The 21,096-nt window shown below is 34.1% G+C and overlaps 3 protein-coding genes and 1 long non-coding RNA gene across 6 annotated transcripts; 2 read left to right on the top strand and 2 right to left on the bottom strand.

Annotated features, from left to right (window-relative positions):
* The first annotated feature begins 2,655 nt into the window (after positions 1 to 2,655).
* On the top strand, positions 2,656 to 10,981 carry LOC110096616 (peroxisomal 2,4-dienoyl-CoA reductase). 3 transcript variants are annotated; one of them, XM_020822673.2, is made up of 6 exons: positions 2,757 to 2,898; positions 2,983 to 3,112; positions 5,376 to 5,535; positions 5,940 to 6,109; positions 6,214 to 6,433; positions 10,523 to 10,820. In XM_020822673.2, exons 4-6 carry the CDS (start codon positions 5,942 to 5,944, stop codon positions 10,675 to 10,677), a joined length of 543 nt encoding a protein of 180 aa, XP_020678332.1. In that variant the 5' UTR covers positions 2,757 to 2,898; positions 2,983 to 3,112; positions 5,376 to 5,535; positions 5,940 to 5,941; the 3' UTR covers positions 10,678 to 10,820. The 3 variants fall into 3 exon arrangements, with proteins under 3 accessions (XP_020678313.1, XP_020678332.1, XP_020678326.1); XM_020822654.2 differs by lacking the exon at positions 2,983 to 3,112 and having other exon boundaries at positions 2,656 to 2,898; XM_020822667.2 differs by lacking the exons at positions 2,757 to 2,898; positions 2,983 to 3,112; positions 5,376 to 5,535 and adding an exon at positions 5,544 to 5,797 and having other exon boundaries at positions 10,523 to 10,981.
* A 2,244-nt stretch (positions 10,982 to 13,225) lies between these two features.
* LOC110096609 lies at positions 13,226 to 16,007 on the bottom strand. Its single transcript, XR_003701181.1, has 3 exons — positions 15,845 to 16,007; positions 13,552 to 15,739; positions 13,226 to 13,366 (listed from the first exon to the last, which is right to left on the bottom strand). It is a non-coding gene; the product is annotated as an uncharacterized LOC110096609 (long non-coding RNA).
* Positions 13,519 to 16,605, top strand: LOC110096595. Its single transcript, XM_020822631.2, has 6 exons — positions 13,519 to 13,691; positions 13,850 to 13,986; positions 14,085 to 14,243; positions 15,692 to 15,772; positions 15,869 to 15,928; positions 16,005 to 16,605. The coding sequence occupies exons 1-6, from the start codon at positions 13,565 to 13,567 to the stop codon at positions 16,143 to 16,145; spliced, it is 705 nt and encodes a 234-aa protein (XP_020678290.2). The 5' UTR covers positions 13,519 to 13,564; the 3' UTR covers positions 16,146 to 16,605.
* Positions 16,606 to 17,889: 1,284 nt separating this feature from the next.
* LOC110096589 (phosphoglycerate kinase, cytosolic) lies at positions 17,890 to 21,096 on the bottom strand. The gene is made up of 6 exons (XM_020822619.2): positions 20,656 to 21,096; positions 19,998 to 20,075; positions 19,597 to 19,857; positions 19,136 to 19,453; positions 18,397 to 18,555; positions 17,890 to 18,319 (listed from the first exon to the last, which is right to left on the bottom strand). The coding sequence occupies exons 1-6, from the start codon at positions 20,848 to 20,850 to the stop codon at positions 18,125 to 18,127; spliced, it is 1,206 nt and encodes a 401-aa protein (XP_020678278.1). The 5' UTR covers positions 20,851 to 21,096; the 3' UTR covers positions 17,890 to 18,124.

Here is a 21,096-nt window from a genome sequence, read left to right as displayed (position 1 = left end):
ATTTGCTCGAACCCAATTGATAATAAGGGAATTTTGACTTTATCCTTATTTTGGACAATTTTTTAAAAAATTTTTATAGTATAAAATTATTTTAGAAAGTATTAAAAAAACAATCTCAAACGAAGCCAATTTAAACACTTGTGAATCATGTACATGTATATGTATGGATATATATTTAATTTTCTAATTCATTTGCTCCATTGGAGAGTGACTAGAGAAAAAGTAATAAAATTAAGAAAGAAAGCATTTTTTGTCTTTAGTAAATGACAAAGTGAAGTAAGTGGAAATTGTTGTCGAGCTTTCACTATTTCCTTGTGCGGATCACAATCCTACAAGATTTTCACAATGACATTGATTTAATCATTGTACCATTTTTGACAGTGAAGGGTATATATAGAGTTGCACTTCTCTCTTTTATTTACCTTGATTAAGTTCTTCTAGCTCCTTTGAAAGTGAATGACTTGAGCCCTTTGTAATACACTGATATGGACAGTTGAAATTGAGAAAGGCCCTTGCTTGCAAGCATATGGGAGTGGAGGTTGAAGGGAGGAAGTACAACTAAGCTAGTAAGAAGAAGAGGGTAATAGCTATTAAGATGAGTAAAACGATAAAGGGAGAGCAAAGTAAGGTGGTGGAGATCAAGTCAAGTAAGGTAAGTGAGATTGAGTTAAGTATGGTGGTGACGATTGAGCTAAGTAATGAGAATGTGTCCTTTCTTTGAGATATGATGATGTGCCCTTTTATTGAAAGACACTAGACGAGTCTCCACATTCCAAGGAGCTCATTAAGTACCTACTGTAGCGGAGATGGTGATTTTTGCTCCCATTTTAACTTCGACTCACTCTTGAGTATAGCCTAAAATTAGCCACAAACCCATGCTAGAGGAAGTTAGGAGTCACAATCAATTAGTGAAGATAGGATTTTTATTTTATTTTTTATTTATTTATTTTTAAGCAAGTCACTATTTGGGGTCCCGTGTGAAACTCCTTGAGTAAAAGAAGCTAAACTTTTAAACATTGATGCGCATTTTCATGTAATGACTAGAATTTTATTAAGAAACTCCGCAATTACGCGTGCTCATCCCATAATAATTTTGGGATGTGTGACATACTAGGAAGTCACAGCAACATGAGAAAACCGTAAGACCTTTTATGCCAAAGTGAAAAATATATTCATACTTAAGAGTTTGGGCTTTTACATCGTGTGTCATCAACCTCAAGTGAAAAAATACTCAAGCGAGTTTCGATAAAGGGAGAGCAAAGTAAGGTGGTGGAGATCAAGTCAAGTAAGGTAAGTGAGATTGAGTTAAGTATGGTGGTGACGATTGAGCTAAGTAATGAGAATGTGTCCTTTCTTTGAGATATGATGATGTGCCCTTTTATTGAAAGACACTAGACGAGTCTCCACATTCCAAGGAGCTCATTAAGTACCTACTGTAGCGGAGATGGTGATTTTAGCTCCCATTTTAACTTAAGAGTTTGGGCTTTTACATCGTGTGTCATCAATCTCAAGTGAGTCTGGAATCCACATATACTCAAGCGAGTTTCTAAGTCACATGTCAAGTGAGTTTGAGGCATTAGTCTTGGTTTGGTGGGCACATGCTTTATATATGAGGACTTTGAATTTCTATGATTGATTGCTTGAGGAACCCCTTTTTTATTTGATAAAGAGTTGCCTCTTCATGGTCCTTCATTCCACACAATATGCATGACTCTAATGGTGCAAGATATGGCGGGCCAACATATGTTGATCTCTATGAGAGTCCTATCTGCTATGAAGGATGCTAAGTTTATAAAAGATGGGCCTATAATGAAGCAGTTCCAATCTAAGAACTCTTCACTGCTCATTTCTGTGTTATTACTCATGTTTTTTGTTACGTATTTTACTTTTCATTTATTTCATATGAAATGAATTATTGATTTATAATTATAACAACTTTTTACCACTTTATCTCTCAATAATGGCTCTTTCATTTATGTTAAGGATAGCTTTTCAATTAGTTGAGGTTTACTCTTTATCTAATTATTGAACATGTAAATACAATAATGCAAGAGAATGATGAGGTTTAGTTAAGATTAATTACAATTCAAAATACTATAAGCAAGCATGAAAATTAATCATTCTAAATCCAGTTACAAAGAGAAATTAAAAGCTATAAAAGTTGAATTCCAAATAAAGTTTGATAGGCTAATGATCATATATTATATTTCTAAGTAGTTTGATTAACATTTTCATATTAATATAATGACAAGACATTGGAGAAAATTCATGTGATCAAATCAAATTGCATAAATTAAGTTATCTAAAAAATAAATAATTAGTTTCCATAATTATAACATAAAACCTATAAAGAAATTTTGTATGCCATGAAACTAAATAATTATCTATCATAAAAAGTTAATAGAAATTTTAATTTTAAAGTAAATTTCATGATAAAGTAAAACCTAAATTCATTTTATTAAATAAAAGCATAAATCATACTAAAATGAAAATCATGTCTATGAATATGAATTATGTAAGACAGAAATTAAAATTTTTTGGCATATTAATAAAAAAATTACTATTTTTTAAAGATTATTTGTTAAAATAATATATTTTATGATTTAATAACATCATTAATATATATGTATATATAAGGCTATACGCAGCCAGTCCCAGACTCCCACTGTTGTCAACTCTTCCTGTCCGGCTCGAGAATCTCGCCGGATGATAATGGAGTCGCCTTTCAAAGAGGACATTCTCAAGGGGAAGGTAGCGCTCGTGACAGGAGGCGGATCCGGCATCTGCTTCGGCATCTCCACGCAGTTCGGGAAGCACGGCGCCGCCGTCGCCATCATGGGCCGCCGCGTACAAGTCCTTGTCGACGCCGTTGAGGCCCTCAAGTCGCAGGGCATTCGAGTAAGCCCTATTATTTATTGCAACCCTATTTTTCTCCCTCTATTTCATGCAAGCCCAAAGTTCTGATGTTTTTTTGGTGAACAGCTTCGAGGGGTCTGCAATCAACTCGGAGTTTTCTGATTTTCCAAGCATATTTCTGATATTCATAGCATCCAAGAAGTTGACCAAATTCTTGTTTTGACGCTAATTTCTTCCTGGAAAAGATGAATATTTGGTACCTTCCGTGAATGTTTGATCTATTTGCTGTTCTCGATCCTAGGCACGGCGAGTTCTTCAGTTCTGGCCTGGTTTTCAAACATGTGGGTTTGGGGTTAGGTTTCTGTACAAAAATCTTCAAGGGTCTTATATGATTATTTTGGGGAGCTGAGCTTGGCGTTTGGTTGCATAGTATTTTGTTCTCTTCTGAGTTGAATATTAATTCGTTTCGATATTTAGTCTATTTTTTTAGTAAAATAGGCCGGCTATATAAGAAAAAAGTTTTGATTGAGTTAACGGAAATTTGTATAATCCTCACTGTACATTGTTTTTTGGTTGAAGATTAGCATAACTTTCAAGCTTTAGTAAATGCATCAAAATGTTAATACAGATGCATGGTTGGAAATTTTTGGGTGAGGATATTTTGCTTAAAATTTAATTAGAATGATCCTCATATTTATTGGATTTTTTAGATGAGGATATTAAAGAATTAATTAAATTTTTTATTATATTTATCTCAAAGCAAATTTAATGGTTTTAAGACCCAAAGTGATAAAAAAATTGATGAAAACATCTTGAGCTAAAAATTTTCCAACATAACTTAACCAACTACTAATTAAATTTAATTAACAATTTTAATTGACCCTATTGTGGGGTTTCATTTTTTATCGACTGACAAACATAATTGGACAACCAAGATATATATATATATTTTTTTGGGTAAACCAACCAAGATATATATGTTGGAGGGATAAATGGAGTGGATTTTGATGTAGGCTGAAGCCACTTCATCGATGACAAATTCCAGAACAAACTGGTGTGTTAAGCCACTAAATGGCCTTATTTTTTGAAGAGGCATTTGGTGTAGGCTACTGAGCTACTCCATTATCTTTTATGTTGGAGAGCAGGCTATGTAAGCCATCACCACTTAATATCCTTTACTTATTGAGCTGAATGGGGGTCTCATAGACCAAAGACGCTTTTTTTCTTTCTACTTGTAGGACTTCAAGTTCATTTAGGTTAAAAAAACCCAACACTCAATCCTCTTTGGAATCTAAGATGATTTAGGGTTAATCCATCCATCTCTCAGTCCTCTTAAGACCATGAGTTGGGTATTCAAGGCCTCTCTGTCAATCCATCTCATTGGAACTTAGAATCGGTGTTTGTAATAACATATCCACCTAAGCTATAGTGTAAAGATAAGAGGGCTTTTGAATTCTTGCAACATGAATGTTCTAGAGGGTTCTTGAACTTCTATGACATGAATACAATTGAAAGAGGTTTCTCAAGCTCTTATGACATGGATATTAAAGAGAGAGGCTTCTAGAGCTCATACAACACAATTATGAGGGCAAAAGGGTTGTGAAGCTTATGCAATATGAATACCCGAGATAGAGGGTTTTGAAGCTGTTATGTGTAAGTTCTTAAACTTATATGGTTCGAACCCTAGAGCAAGTGTGTTGTGGAGCGCCTGCCACATAAATGCGTAGGAGAGAGGAGTCTTAAGTATGAAGCCTAACACAAAGTGTTCTGAAACTCTTTCAGCACACCCTGTTTAATCGAGTTTTCTTAAACGCCTGTAATGCTAGTGCAAGTTTTGAAGAGTGTGCAGATAGAATTCACTCCACATCCTCAGCTATTTGAGGATGATGATTCTTCAAGTCCAATTTTAGTTTGTTAGAAGTGGATCACCTGCAAGGGTTAATTTTGTTCTTTCAAACCCCTCATTGGCTTGTGAATGAAGTTGGCTTCAGAACTCATGATCCCAACACCTGGTCTAGTTGGAGAACCTATGTGATTTTGGTAGTCTCTGCATTGATCTTTTGTGCCTTGATGCATTGACAAGTTGTTGGTCATTTTGTGTCAACGAAACACTATCACATTGTCTTCTTAAAGCTAGAATGCTTTGCTTTTATACCAATATATGGAGGGCTGTAGTGGTTTTGTTTCCAATTGATAGAGTAACGCAGCTTTCCCTTTACGGTTGTTCTTTTCCTTAAGTGTCAAACTACATCACAAAGGTCTTTATACTATGCTGGTTATTAGCAACTTGTAAAGGAATTCCCTTGCATTGTTGAGAGTGCAGGAGCCCAAGAGGCATATATATCTATATGCTCGTGTGTATGAGATTTAAGGAGATGGATTCCAGATTTAAATTAAGTTTAAAATTTGACTTAGAATTTTCTATTTTAAATAGTTGCATATCTAAGAAATTATGGAGTCTAAAATTCTGTCATATATTCTAAAAATTTATAACTAGTATCTACTGCATTATACACTAGGCAATTTGGATCAAGGGAGATGTGCGCAAACAGGAAGATGCAGCTAGGGTCGTACAAAGCACGGTTGAGCACTTTGGGAGGCTTGATATTCTCGTAAATGGTGCAGCAGGAAATTTTATTACTTCGCCGGAAGATCTATCGCCTAATGGTTTTCGGACAGGTGGGATTTTCTTTGTTTTTTATTTTTGAACTGTTTTTCTTCTACTCATCCTGCTGCCCCGGGCTACCCCAATCTCCAAAACTGTGTCTGATGAATCATTTTTATGTGCTTTCTTCATAAGATCTGCTCCTAGGCTATTTATTTCCTTATTTCAAAATTGAAAAACCTCTTGTATGGAATCATATCAGAATCTCATGGAATAAGCTTCGGATGATGTCACCAAGCGTGGAGGGCGAAGGAATCATTTCATTCATCCTATTGAGTAGTAATCAGTCCTCTGTTTTGAATAATTAAACTAGGTTTACTTGATCTGAAGTAGATGAAATTATGTGCTTGCAAAGTCAATTGTCGTACCTTTCACAAGATGAACTATTATCTCATTATTTTCTTTTTATATGTTACAGTGATGGATATTGATTCTGTTGGCACTTTCACAATGTGCCATGAAGCTCTAAAATTTCTAAAAAAGGGAGGACAAGGGAAGGGTTCATCCACTGGTGGCCTCATTTTGAACATAAGTGCAACTTTGCATTATCCTGCAACGTGGTATCAAATTCATTCCTCAGCTGCAAAGGTTTGCCATCTTCTCTTCTCTTAAACCCCCTTCATTCCAAAGGCCAACTCCAAAGAGGACTTCCATAAACATCCAAATTGGTCCTAATACTTTCAATTGGGCAGGCTGCAGTTGATAGTATCACAAGGTCCTTGGCCCTAGAATGGGGTACTGATTATGAGATTAGGGTCAATGGAATTGCACCTGGAGCAATTCAAGACACTCTTGGAGTTGAAAAACTTTCAACAGAGGAGATGAGAAAAGTAATAGAGAATACACCTCTTTTTAGATGGGGGGAGAAATGGGATGTTGCAATGGCTGCTCTCTACCTGGCTTCTGACGCAGGTTGGTATTTTTACTATTTTCCCACATAGTAGCCCACCCAGGTTTGAACATAGTTCTTGTGGCCTAAAAGTCATTTTTAAAGAAAACTTATTTTTCTCTTAATCACGACAGTAGTCTATCTCAATCTTTTTCTCTGTGTTAATTCATGTTTTAATGTATTTTACATGCTGAAGAAACCTAATCATAGTGACTATTAATGGGAACAAATAAATACAAATGTTTATCTTATCCCAACTATTGGGGAATAAACAAGTGCTGGGACAGGTTAAATATCATTACAATGTCAAGACATTGTAAGTCTGAAAATTTGTTGGAATGAAATGGTTGCTTATTTTGCTAATAAGTTTGTCTAAGTCCATGGTTTGTTGGTTTGTTGACTATACTGATACTGACTGATACTTGCGGACTTTATTGTCACAATGTAATATGATAAGCATTTTGACAATAACTTGGAGTCATTCAAAGCGCAGCTTAAGCCAAATTAGTCCATAATTCTCCCTTTTGGAAAAATAACCCTTTGCTTGTGATCCCTTTCAAGTAGTTGAGTATTTGCATAACAACATTTAGGAGTTTCTCAAGGTGCATATAGGAATTGAGTTATCATACTAACTGCTAAGGTAACGTCTGGCCTGATATGAAATAAATATGAATTTATCAAATAATATTTACTCCATTCCCTTATTGACAAAGTGTCAGTGCTAAGATCACTAAAATTTATGTTTGGATCAATTGGAGTGTCGATATGTTTTCTTCTTGGCAACTCATATTCTTTTAAGAGATTAGGAATATATTTTATTTAAGAAATGATAATACTGGATTTATTTCTAGTAATCTCTATTATGAGAAAGCACTTGAGTGGACCAAGTTCTTTTATTTCAAACTCTTTAGCTAGTCTTTTTTGCAAGATGTTTTTCCCAATCGTGATCCTCTATTACTATGCCAAAAAGGCTAGCTAAAATCGTGATCCTCTACCACTAGCTAATTTTTTTTTCAATATTCTTTCAAGGACCAAGTTTTTTTTTTTTTGCTAACTAAAATGTTTAATATTATTTTGAAGACAAAAGATGCTAGATGAGTGGAGATTAAGTGTGTTGATTTCTATTTTTAAGAATATAGGTGATGCATAAGTTTATGCTAATTATAGAGGAATTTAATTAATGTGTCGTACTTTGAAACTATGAGAGAGAGAGAGAGAGAGAGAGAGAGAGAGAGAGAGAGAGAGAGAGAGAGAGAGAGAGAGTTATGGAGCGTAAGTTACGATGTGATATTAATGTTTCTCAAAATCAATTTGGATTCATGCGGGGTAGGTCTACTATGGAAGCTATATATTTATTGAGAAGTTTGATGGAGAAGTATATAAAGAATAAGGAGGATCTACATATGATATTTATTGATTTAGAGAAAGCATATGATAAAGTTTCTAGAGAAGTGCTGTGGAGAATTCTAGAAAAGAAATGGGTTAATAATGTTTATATCCAAGTCATTAAGGATATGTATGCAGGAGTTATTACTTGTGTTCAACACAAGGTGGTTTGACCAAGTATTTTCCTATTTCAGTTGGATTACATCAAGGATTAGCCTTAAGCCCATATCTTTTTGCTTTAGTCATGGATATTCTTACTTGACATTTGCAAGAGTATGTACCTTAGGGTATGCTTTTTGTTGATAATATTCTTCTTGTTGATAAGACTAGAGAGGGAGTTGAATGCAAACTTGAATTATGGAGGTCAATCTTAGAGTCTAAAGGTTTCCATTCTAGTAGATCTAAAACCAAATACATGCAATGTAATTGTAGTAGTAACAGATCTAGTGGGAGATTGTGATTGGGCCGATCAAGTCATTAATAAGAGTACACGTTTAGATATCTTGGGTCTATTGTTCAGAGTGATAGTAAAATAGGTGGGGAAATTATTAGTAGAATTCAAATTAGATGGTTGAAGTGGAGGAATGCATCTGGCTTGTTGCGTGATAGAAAAATATCCCTCAAACTTAAGGAAAAAATCTAAAAAATGGTGGGGAGACCTGCAATGCTTTATGGAACATAATGTTGACTATTAAAAGAGAAACATAATATTAAGTGTTGAAGAGAAATACTGAAATTTAGCATCTTCCGCAGAGTTTCTTCTTGTTAGATTGGCAAGAATAGTGGCACTCAATTTTCAATGTGGTTGAGAAGTTATATGTTGACGCAACAGCTATTTACTTCAGGCATCAATAGATGGATTATAACTTGACTGGAAGAATTTTGTTACGGTTTAACTATAACGAAGATTTATTCCTATCATGATATCATTTTGATTTAAATTAATTCCTAGGATATGGTTGAAATATCTTTGAATCTCAATGAGCATTTTTTTTTTAATTTTGGGTAGTGGATAAATTTCAAAAATGTTTTTATAAACTTCATCAAAATCTTTTTTAAGGCTAGTGAGGAAATCATAGGTCATTGTTTCTCCATAAGTCGGATTTATTTTCGTCCACCCTTCCTGCATCAATCATTTGACTCAAACATGTCCAATTCCTGTCATTTATTTTGTGAATGCTCGTGCTTCCTTAGAGATCATGGGTGCTCAATGAAGACTTGGATTGATCTCCTAGCTTGTTAAGGAGGAAGAAGAGCCAATCTTCTCCTCATTTTTTTGCTTCACTCTATTAGGGTCTTTCTGTCTATATATATAATTATATATAGACAGAAATTGAATGGCTGTTATTAGGATAAATTAAGAATTATTAATTAGGATAAGGATTGATAGATTTGTGGTTTATTTGGTACGGCTGTAATTTTTTGTAATATAAAATTTTTGCAAGTAAAATAAATTTTTTAAAAGTTATTATAAAAAATAGCTTTCTAGCAACAAATTTTCTTGAATGCAACAAAAAGCAGTAGCCAAATATAAATTGTGGTTGCAATTTAAAAAATAAAGTAATAAAAAAGCTGGTACAAGTGAAGCCTTGATATGCTTTGAAAGATTCACTGTGCACCATTCTTTCTTATCTCTCTTCCTCTTACAATTCTTTTTCTCACTACTCCAATCTGCAGTTCCCTATTCTCTCAATCTCTCTCTCCTCTCCTCTTGATTGCATCCGATTGCTACATTACCTGATTGCTATAGCAAAATCCTACAATAACACCATCTTAAACAATCTTAATTTTTTTTTTTTTTTTTCATTTAGAGTCCTTTCTTCAATTCAATCGAGAAAAATGATACGTTGTTGTTGTCGAGTCCTTTCTTTGATTCCTTCATATCTAAGAAGAAATTAATAATACCAAAGATGCAAAAGGATCAAAGAAGAAGATGATAAACAAATTTATGATTAAAACCCTTGGATCAAAGTAGCAGCAAATCAATTCTTGTTTTTACATTGATTTCAAAATCAAAGTCAAATTTCTTGATGACTATTATGTTTAAATCAGTCTTTAAGCTATATAAATTTCTTTTTCTCATCATCATGAGAACTATAAAATCAAGAAAATTGACATGTGTAAGATTGCATAAATTCTGTCTAGGAGTTGCATTTAAAATATAAAAATTTTCTTACAGAGTTAGAAAATTCTCATTCATTTAGAATCAATGTCATGAATTTATTGACATTTTTCATTTAGCTTTTATAAGTATCTAAGTAAATAACATTACTATCGATATAATTTAGATAAATCTCATGTATATCCATATGATTATAAATCTCATGTATCTATTCTTACACTAAGTGCTATCATGTAAATATGTTGCAGGATGATTGATCAATTTATTGCTTAATGATATTAGATGAATTCATGGAGCAATCAACTAAGGTTTCGTTTGTGACAACTTTCTTATTGCTTTCTAAAGCAACTTTCTAGTACAAAAATTTTTTACACTAAAAAAACTACTTTAAGAAGCAATAAAAAGCCGTTCTAAGCGAAACCTAAGGCTTTGTTTGGGATGGCTTTTTCAGTGCTTCTTAAAGAAGCTTTATAGTACAAAAATTTTAAGCAGCGATAAGAAAGCCGTCCCAAACGAACGCCTAAATCACATATGACTCCATAATCATATGAAGTTGTGAGCTGACACTGTTATACTAATCTCACTATTTTGCTATTTTGAGAAGGAAAATACATCAATGGAACCACTATAGTCGTTGACGGAGGGATCTGGCTATCCCGACCTCGACGTATTCCAAAAGAGGAGGTAAAGCGAATATCCAGGATTCTGGAGAAAAAGTCTAGGGAATTACCAACTGCAACGACAAACAGCAAACTCTGATGATTTATAGCACGTAAATGGAATATTAGCATTATTTTATGTGATGTGAGAAGAAAATATTGTTATGATCGTAGATGTCATCTAGCTTAGTAGATAAAAAATTTGTTTGCATTATTGGCTATGGCTCATATTTTAAGTCTAAATTCTTATTGATTTAAAATGTTTACTGCATTTGTAGGGTGTTATGTGGAGATGATAAATAAAACCATCACCACTCAACACCGCTAGTAAGATGTATATGTCTGCAGTTGAAAATTCGAGTAAAATTATGCGAAGTACAAAATATTCCTTCCAAGGATGAAAATATTTCAGTTTTAAATCCCTTTATTATTTCTTAAACAGTGGTGGAATTATTAGTATCGGCTACATATTGCTGCTAAGGCTATCTCCAATCAAACGACATTCTCCAGTTTGTAGTAGTCATGACCGTCCAATTGAATGGCGAGTCGAACACAACTTTCGCATTTTGAACGTTGTGACGTCAATATTGACATCGCATTACTCATAGCGGAGAGAAAAAATAATGCGTTTCTGTTTGACATTTGGGTGGATATTTGTGACAATTATAAATAGGTGATAGGCGAATGGTGTTTGGTTCTGTTGGAGATGTCCTATGGTCTCTATTTTGACTTTAAATGATTTTTCTCAAAGAAGATTCTAAGCAATTTCTTTTAAATTTAACTTTTAAGTTTAATTTCATGCTACATATAAATTCTTTCTTTAAACTTTATAAAATGTTTTTAAAATGAGGATATTTCAAAATTTTAAAGAAATCTGAGATCTTTCGATGTACTATCAACTCTCTGGCAACAACTTTTCGGTATCTTATCATCAAATATATTTAGCTTGTCCTTTCTGTATATTGTCAATTGGGTTTTGCAATTTTTGGTCTTTGTATTTTCATAAAATATAATATTCTCTTGTTCTTTGCTATTGAGAAGAGCTTAAACAAAGTTTTTTTACTTGAGGAAAAAAATATTTAGGATAGTCCAATTCTATCATCTCAGAACACAAAAGAAAAAGAATGGATTTCATAACTTATAAACAATTACTCCTTAATTTTACCCTTTGTGTCATCATAATAAACAGCCCAACGGATTCAAAATTTAATTATCTAGAATAGGATTGTCAACTAATTTGAGTAGAGATGAATACTATTTTATTCAAAATTTTCCTATTAACTAGCTCAAGCCACTTGAGTTTTAGGCTTCGTTTGGGACGGCTTTTTTATTGCTTTCTAAAACGGAATTTTAGTACAAAAATAAAAAATTTTGTACTAAAACCCCGTTTTAGAAAGCAATAAAAAAATCGTCCCGAACGAAGCCTTAATAAAGCCAAGGTAACCTCATCACAGCAGGTAAATACTTTCATAGTTATTTATTAAAATTATTACAGTTTATTCAGTTTTAGTTTTTATCTTTTCTTGAAACAAAAAAGCAAATAAAAAAAATTTAAATTAATTTGAATCATTTTCTCAAGAAACCTTTGAACCTAATTAGACCTTGATCCATATGCCACATGATTATAGCACTTTTAAGACCTAATTATTAAAAAAATGAATGAATTAAAAAAATGAATGAATTCATTTATGTCAAATTAAAAAAAAAATATTCAATTTTGTTTAATAATATAAATAAACGAAAATATAATAAATTTTAAACAAACAATGATTGAGCTGTTCAAGGAACATACCTGTTAAATTCTCCTCATAATCTTCAGTTTTTAGCTTGTTCGATGAATGGATCTTTTGAGGGTAAACCTTCCTCAGCTGTACTTTGTGTATCTACAGAAGCTCCCTTGCAGAATCTGTAATTTTTTTCTAAGCAAATTTTACTCTTACAATCAATGGGCCTCACCTCTCTGAGTTCGGGAGAAATTATTCTGTGCAGACACCGAAAGGAGAGAATCATCTAGATTTGCTGTCATTTTATTGTGCTTTTGCAAAAAATAGTAAAAGTGCAACAAATATTCAATTATGAATGCATTTTTACTACTCTTTTGGTGTCCTTTTGTAAAAGTGCAATTAAAATTCAATTGTTTAATAAATACTAAATATTTGCTGCTCTTTTGCAAAAAACGTAGCAAAAGAATAGTAAAAGCACAACCGAACAGTTCTCTCCATCTGATGTCCGCACAAAATAATTAGTTCAAATTTCAGCACCAGAACTGAACCTGTATTGTTGATTATTCTTACTCCTAGTATTCTCCTGCATTATCAAATGTGCTTGCCTTAGCACATGAAAAGAATGAAAATAGAATAAAATTTGCAGTAGCAAGAGAAGGGATCACGATGCAACTAGATAGGCTTATTAATATTCTTCCTCCAATTTCTTTCCCCTACCACAACTCCAGCTTTCGGTGATTCATCTTGAAACTTGAAGACTATGGTGGTATTATCTTCTCTTTTCATATGCAGTTGCTTGTGAATTCTAAAGTTGTTTCTTCTCTGTCTTCCTAATTTTCTATTAAATCGTCATTTATTTGTTAATTGAATGTAATTAGACATTAAAATCGATTTCAAAGTCCACAAATCAGCTTAAAACTCAAATGATAATGTAATTTTTATTGAATGCATCCAATGTCAGTTAGAAGATAGTTAATTTCCATTAAATTGTCCAAAGAGAACAAAATAAACAAGTCTGGCAATCCATTATATCACACTGATGTCGCTGAATCGATCATTTTGTTGCTGCAATTTGAAACAATAATTTCAAAAACAGAAGTTAGAACAATAACTACGGCATACTTGGACTTACGTTTCGTTTGGAATGATTTTTTTACTGTTTTTTAAAGCAGTTTTTTAATAAAAAGTTAAAATTTTTATGCTAAAAAGCTGCAGTAAGAAAGCTGTCCAAAATGAAGCCTTAATTATACCTTACTCTTGATTATGTTCGCTTCCTTTCAGATAAAGATGGAACTGAAAATGGCATCAGCCCTGGTCTTTCTTATTGCTTCATTGATGTTTGCTGATGCAAGGTATTATAGCGTAGAGCCTACTCAGTTCATGCCTGAAGGTAACCATACTTCGAATTCTTTTTCTATGTATTCCTGCCTGAACTTTCCATACTGTCACAAGCTAATCAATTTTACGAAAAGAAAATATCGAAAAAAAAAACTATGTTCCCCAGTAACAACAAAATAAGTATGTGACTAAAAATCATGTAATTGACAGGAGATGGAAGATGCAATTTGTGCTTGGAGGCTTCAAGGAAAGCTGAAAGAACATTAAAAGACATGAACCTGCTTAAGGAGTTCGATATGCTTTCAAGTGAAGTATGTCATTTCCTGCCAGAAAACTTTGAAACTCAGGTGAGATTTTGTATTCATTGTAGCTCAATTACATGAAGCCGGTTCAGTAATCTCTCTCAATATTCGTCCTTACTAGATATCAATTGTCTCTCTAGCAGTGTTTGGAGAAATCTAAGATGCAAATTCATCATACCAAACAATCATTGCAAGAAGTTTTCCATGAAAAAAACCTTTGCAACATCACAGGTTTATGCATTGACCAGCACAGGACACAAGATGAAATTGAAATCTTTGTGGAGAACAAAGTATCTATGGAGGTGAGAAAATTAGAAAAAAGGATTCTTAGCTATGCAAATAATATGTTATCTGAATAACTTCTTGCTGAATAAATTTTCATCTCAATTGAAAACAAACAAAGATAAGGAATTACATTCTCAATTGCAATAGCAACAATATGAAAAATGCATGTCACTCGGTTTAGTAATATGCAGTTGTAGCTTTTTTGGATCTGACGTCTTTTCACCATATATATATTCGATAGAGCTGAATTACTACTTTGCATAAGCTAACCCATTATTTAAATAGGAACTTTTGGTATATAACAAGAAAAATTGAAGAGTGTTTTTAAGGTGAAGACAAATGAAGCACAAAGCTAATATATATGATGGATAATGATGTCAAAAGTTTGCATTTTACCCAGATAGGCTAGGATCACTTTTCACCTATGTGCACAAAAACTTTTATAACATTGGAAACTGGAAATACTTCAGAGAGATTTTCAAGCTCCTCAATCTGATTTGAGCGTATGACACTAATTCAAATATGTTCACGTTGATTTTAATTTAACTAAGGAAATCAAGTGAGTTTTTACATTAATTTTTATTAAATATATATATGTTGTATTATAAACAAGCTAAGTATGCTTTAATGGGTAGCACACAAAAGCTCATCTTAAATTTAGGCTAGCTCAAGTTCTTGATGGACTTTAAAAGCCTTAATTAAATGCACTTGAATAAAGTTTTGAGTTACCCATTTGACAGCCATAGGAATGAGATTAACAATTATCAATTAATCTTAATAGAAAATAAATTAATATCTAAATGTGATAGATTTATGTATCTTGTATCTATCATAAAAAAGGGCATACATGATATTACTTCTAAAGTTAAATATAGATGACTAAAATGGATAAAGTGAGAAACACCAGCATGTAAAGTAATAAGAAAATATCATGGGGGTTTTAAGATATATAAAACTACAATTATATAGAGGATGTAGATTTGAGTATTGGAAAATAAAAAAATATTAATAACTAAGCTAAGTGTAATATAGATGAGAATGCTGATATGGATTAGGGGAAAAACAAAAAAATAAGATAGAAAAATGAATATATTATATAGACGATAAGAGTCATACCTACTGAAGATAATTAATGAAAGACAAACTTTTATGATTTGGGCATGCATACGGGTAGAAAATGCACCCATCAAATGGGCGGATAAAATTCTTGTCAAAGAACTAGAAAGAAAAATGATATATCTAATATGACTGATTGAAGTGTGCTCAATAGGTTTGGCATCACATCCACCACCAAGCTAAAACTCATAGAGAATGAATATTTATTAAGGAGGCCTCAAACAGTTGAGATAAAGCTAAAACAAAAGTTAATTATAAAATCAGAACCAGATAAACAAAAAAATTAAACATATCTACCTTTTAAAAGTTCTCAACTTCTGGAGTGGTTGTATGACTTGTCCCTTTTCAGTTGGAAGACGAAAGAGGTTGTATAGCATGCCGAAGGGCTGTGAAAGACCTACTCATGAAGATGAAACAGCCTAAGATGAAGGTAAGTTATAACATCTAGTTCATTATGTCATTCTCTTTAGGTTTCAAAGTAATCAGTGAATGTGTAATTCACCTTTAATATTCTTCATTTCTACAGACAAAGATAATTGAGGCCCTTATAGACTACTGTGAAGAGGCAGAAGATAATGAGGAGCAAGTAAGTTCACAGCATCTTAAGAATCTGATTAAAAAGCATTATCATTTGACAAATTTGCATTCCATTTTTTATGCAGTGCAAGCAAACAGTCTACAAGTATGCTTCTACAGTGTTGAATAAACTGGAAAAGTTGAAACCCAATGACCTGTGCGTTATGATGGGAATGTGTGATGAAGCGTTTGCCTTGGTCAATATATTGGACAAAATGGGCTCTTAGATTTCCTTCTTTTCAATAAGGAGATAAGATGACCTTAGCAGTTTTGAATAAACGTTTAGCAAACATGAGTTTCATCTGCCAGTCAGAAATCAATATTGCAAGCCATACCTTACTAGTTAACAAAGAAAAGTTCTCTGTGGTATATGATATTCTCATCAAATGATCAGCTCCTGTAAAAACATATGTCTGACCTGACCTCTCACCTGTGCATTCATGTGGAGTGTCTGAGGGAAAGTAATGCATGATCCTGCAGCTATAATAATTACTATCCATTACGATTTGCTACTCAGTGTCCAATCAATTATTTCAGGTTCTATTTTTTATGGTTGATTTCCATTTTAAATATTTTGAATTTTAATATTTTTGGAGGTTTTGGATTTTGTGGGCATTTGGGTGACATTTTGAATATTGGAATTAAACCCTCCAGTTGAGATCTAAGTTCAACATGACCAACATCGGGGTATTCACGAGCAATTTACATTCTATTGATTGAACCTTGTCGACTATGTCAACTTGCCGACCGAGAATCGGGTTTGTTGTTGGCTTTATGTCTTTGGCTTCGTTTGGGACAACTTTCTTATTGCTTCTTAAAGCGGCTTTCTTACCATGAACCATGATGGTTTGGGATGACGAAATCATGAGATCTTGATCGGGCTCATCATCACTCCCATTCACCATCCGCTTTAAATGCAAGATGGTGAAATTTCAAATTTTAAATATCAATTTTTCAAATACTAACTAATGCTGCTACAATATGTCGGATATCACATATCTAGATATGATTTATTCATTTGACGACTAGCCTTAATCGAAAGTTCTCTCTTATTATCGGTAAGGTAATTAATTATAGGGACTTGCGCCTATAGGAAACCAAGACTCATATCATAAAGTCCTCGTAAAATGAGGGCGAAATCTCTGGGTAGTGTCTTATTTCAAACCCAATATGTGTTCTGAAAATTTACCCCATAACCTAATTCGTTAAAACTCTCCCGAGGAAAAAGGGGGGAGGTCAGGGGGTGAATCTTGAGAGCACACATTTTCTTATCACGATAATATTCTCTTAAGCTCAAGGAACAACCAAAGGCCTCAAGGAGAGAAAACACCTCGAGAGATCAAAAGCAAGTAATTTATCTAGAAACCTCAAAAATATCTAAGAACGTTTCTCACGTCCACAAAAGCACAATTGTAAAACATGGAGGGAAAGAAAATGCTTCAAACATGAAGATGTTAAACAAGGGTTTTTTGTACATGACATAAAAATGATATTAAAAGCATTATATAATTGAAGGAAATATTGAAAATATGATAAAAATAAAGGATGTGAAAGACATTTCTCTCTCTCTTTTTTTAAATCATGAAACAGACTTTTTAAAAGTAAATGGAACACAAGGCTTGTTTAATGACTTAAAAGTTTTTCTAAGAATTCTAATCCTCTCATATTTGAATGTATATGATTTTCTAAGACAATGAGTGTTTTCTCCGTGGGAGAAAACTTGAAAAATTCAAATGCAACAAAGCCAAAAACACCTCATCGCAGCTATCAAGTTTTTTTTTTTTAATTGGAGAATGATAGCTATCAAGCTAACAACAAAATCACCATTACCATTATCCCAGCCCTCTCTAATGAGAAGGGTCCAGAGTCTCAATCACTTCATAAAAGGGATCTTTTGTCTCATATATGGGTACAGAACAAAAAGGTAATATAATTAGCAGCAAAAACATGTAACAAAAACCTCCACAGTCGGCAAGAGAAATAATATGTAGCAGATATATATCCACTATGCTAACAATTGTTTAAAACACCTCATTAGTCACGCAAAGAAAGGTTTCCTTATTCAGTCACATCTACAAAACCACCGTACAAAAAGTGGGGCTCAGCTAAGAACCACAGCTCTTAAAATCCTCTCTAGAGAAGAACATGACAAACATAAGGAGATGACCCGAAATACAGTACTTAAAAAAGAAACGTTGGACTAACTTTAGGCATCATCCAGTGCAAGAACACCAGGAAGTGTTTTGCCTTCTAACAACTCCAAGCTCGCACCACCTCCAGTAGAGATGTGGCTCATCTTATCAGCAAGCCCAACTTTCTCAACAGCAGCTACAGAGTCGCCACCTCCAATAATAGTCGTGACTCCCTTTCCACTAAGATTAGCCAATTTCTTGGCAATAGCCTGACATGATGAAGTTTAAGTGAGAATATAGCCTTCTCTGCTAGTTACAAACTAACTTGTGTTATGTTTTAACTCACCTCAGTTCCCACAGAAAACTTCTCAAACTCAAAAACACCCATGGGCCCATTCCAGATGATGGTATTAACACTATCTAGAGCTTTACTGAATGTCTCAATGGAATCTGGCCCAATATCGAGTCCCATCCAGCCATCAGGGATGGCAGATGATGGCACCACCTGTACCATAAAGAAAATGAAGGCTTTTAATATCATTGAAACTGAAGTTATAATAAAAAGTTGGCCCTGTAAATATTCAACCCACAACTGCATGTAATTTGATGGAAATAAATGTTGCTCATATTTTTTGTTTTAATCTTTCCGAGAATTAGTTTTAATAAGTCCAGAGATGTAAAACATCTAAGAGATTTGGAAAGCTTATCCAGAAAGCTTAAATGGTTTTTCTTAACAAAGTGAGCGCAGTCAAGAAAAACGCTATTTTTCTGCAAGTGGGAATCCACCCCAGCTAGATGCCCAGAAACTGCATGCATGCATTGCAGAAGCAGGCAGGCCCTACCGTACATGGGTAGATTACAAACGAAGCCTGGATCTACATACAACTTGAACTGCACGAGCAATACAAGGGCTTGCAAAATGTTGACATATACCAAGAACATTAGAAGAAAATCATGAGAAGACAAGACCACAGACCATAACACAATTATTTTCCATTTTAAATACTAATTTTAAACAGTTTACAGTCATTCTTGTAATAAATTAAGGAACTTTGCACAGCAATTCACATGAGCAATGAACAAACCTTGCTATCAGCATCTGCAGCAAACTTGTCAGCAACAACAATGTCAGTTGGCAACAGAAGTGATACTCCTTTGGACTTTGCCTTCTCAATAAGTGAGGTTGCCAACCCAAGCTTATCTTCCTCAACAAGAGAGGAACCAACACCATGTCCTTGGGCCTTGTAGAACGTAAATACCATTCCTCCACCAAGAATAAGGATATCAACTTTCTGTAAAAGTGACTCTATCACTACAATTTTGGTGGAAACTTTTGCGCCACCAACAATGGCAGCAAAAGGTCTCTTGGGGTTTCCAACAGCTCCAACAAGGTAATCGAGTTCCTGAAGTAAAAGCACATTTAACAGAGGCAAAAAAGATTTTTGTTCTACTTCATTACAGTACATGTACATGTAAATATGGCTAGTTTAATAATATCCAAAAACTCTTCTACATTTAGCATATCAAAGTGAAGACGGCATCATACCTTCTGCATAAGGAAGCCAGCAACAGCAGGTTTCAAGTACTTCGTGACGCCCTCTGTTGAAGCATGAGCTCTGTGAGCCGTTCCAAACGCATCATTAACATAGAGATCAGCAAGGGAAGCCAATTTCTTAGCAAACTCTGGATCGTTCTTCTCTTCTTCCTTATAGAATCTCACGTTCTCAAGAAGCACTACACCTCCATCTGGCAATGCAGCCACAGTTTTCTCAACTTCCTCACCGATACAATCACTGGCCATCAAAACCTATACGATTGCACCAAATCTTAAAAAAAGTTATCTTTTTAAATTTAAAAACAGCTCTGATTGCACCACATCCTAAGAAAGAAGACTCATTTAAATAAAAATAGCTAACATTTAGAATCCATGAACATTGAACAGCTTACATCAATTCCAAGAAGTTCTGATATCCTAGGCACAAGAGGCTTCAAGCTGTACTTTGGAGTGACACCTTTGGGACGACCCTGGATATTAAAATAATGTTAAAATGTATGCACGGTGCTGTTTAGAGGACTAATTCATATCAAAATAACCAAGGCAAGTCTATCACAATATCCTTGGGGAAAGAAGTTAATAAACATTTAAAAGAAGCAAATAAGTGTTATCATATTCTGCTAGGAAATTGTAGAAGGATTAAGTAGAGCACTGTCAGCTGATGATTCAGCTTTCTAAACCCTTCAATGGTTAATAGAGTTAAATTAAGCGAAAAAAAAAATTAACATATTTTCTAGGGACATATAAACCATACATAATGAATAGGAATCTAAGTTTCAAAATAAAGACACCTTAAATTCAGGGAATAATAGTAATCAGCTCTTCAAACATTGTGAAGGAAAATCATGAGAACCAATGAAGAGCAGAAACCAACAGAATTTCAGAAAGTGTAAAAGGTCAAGAAATAAGTTTACCATGGCATGCTGATACATCAAGGCTTGAGAAGCAAATGATAGGTTAACAATAAATGACGAACTCTTTTTTGATAGTGGTGGAAAAAAAAGTGAACAGAGGAAGGGGAGACAAAAAAATCTACCAAAAAAGGCTCACCAGATGGCTGCAGAGAATGACCCGAGCGCCGCGCTCGATCAAATACTTGATGGTAGGAACGGCGGCCCTGATTCTAGTGTCGTCGGTAATCTTAAGATTGTCATCAAGCGGAACGTTCAGATCAACTCTGACGAGCACCTTCTTCCCCTTCAGATCTGCACCCTTCAGATCACCAACGCTTCTTTTGGCCGCCATTCTCAATACCCTGATCACGAACCGATCAAACAAGAAGAAGAAAAAGGCAAAGGCGTACTCGTAAATTCCACCGCAAGCCGCAGGGTAACTGAAAAAGATTGCCTTTTGTAGCGGAAAGAAGGGATCCGCTTCAAGTTTTTCTTGCCGCGGGGGTTGGCGAAATGCGAATATTCTCTATTGATGCGTTCGAAGCGGGCCGGCAGTCCGCAGCAGGCCCAGTTTCCGTGGGCGGTAAATCGGACCGCG

The sequence above is a fragment of the Dendrobium catenatum genome, unplaced genomic scaffold (assembly GCF_001605985.2).
Source record: "Dendrobium catenatum unplaced genomic scaffold, ASM160598v2 fragScaff_scaffold_716, whole genome shotgun sequence".
Lineage (NCBI taxonomy): Eukaryota > Viridiplantae > Streptophyta > Magnoliopsida > Asparagales > Orchidaceae > Dendrobium > Dendrobium catenatum.
The sequence above is the reverse complement of the archived record's forward strand: the minus strand, read 5'-3'. Positions and strand labels throughout refer to the sequence as shown.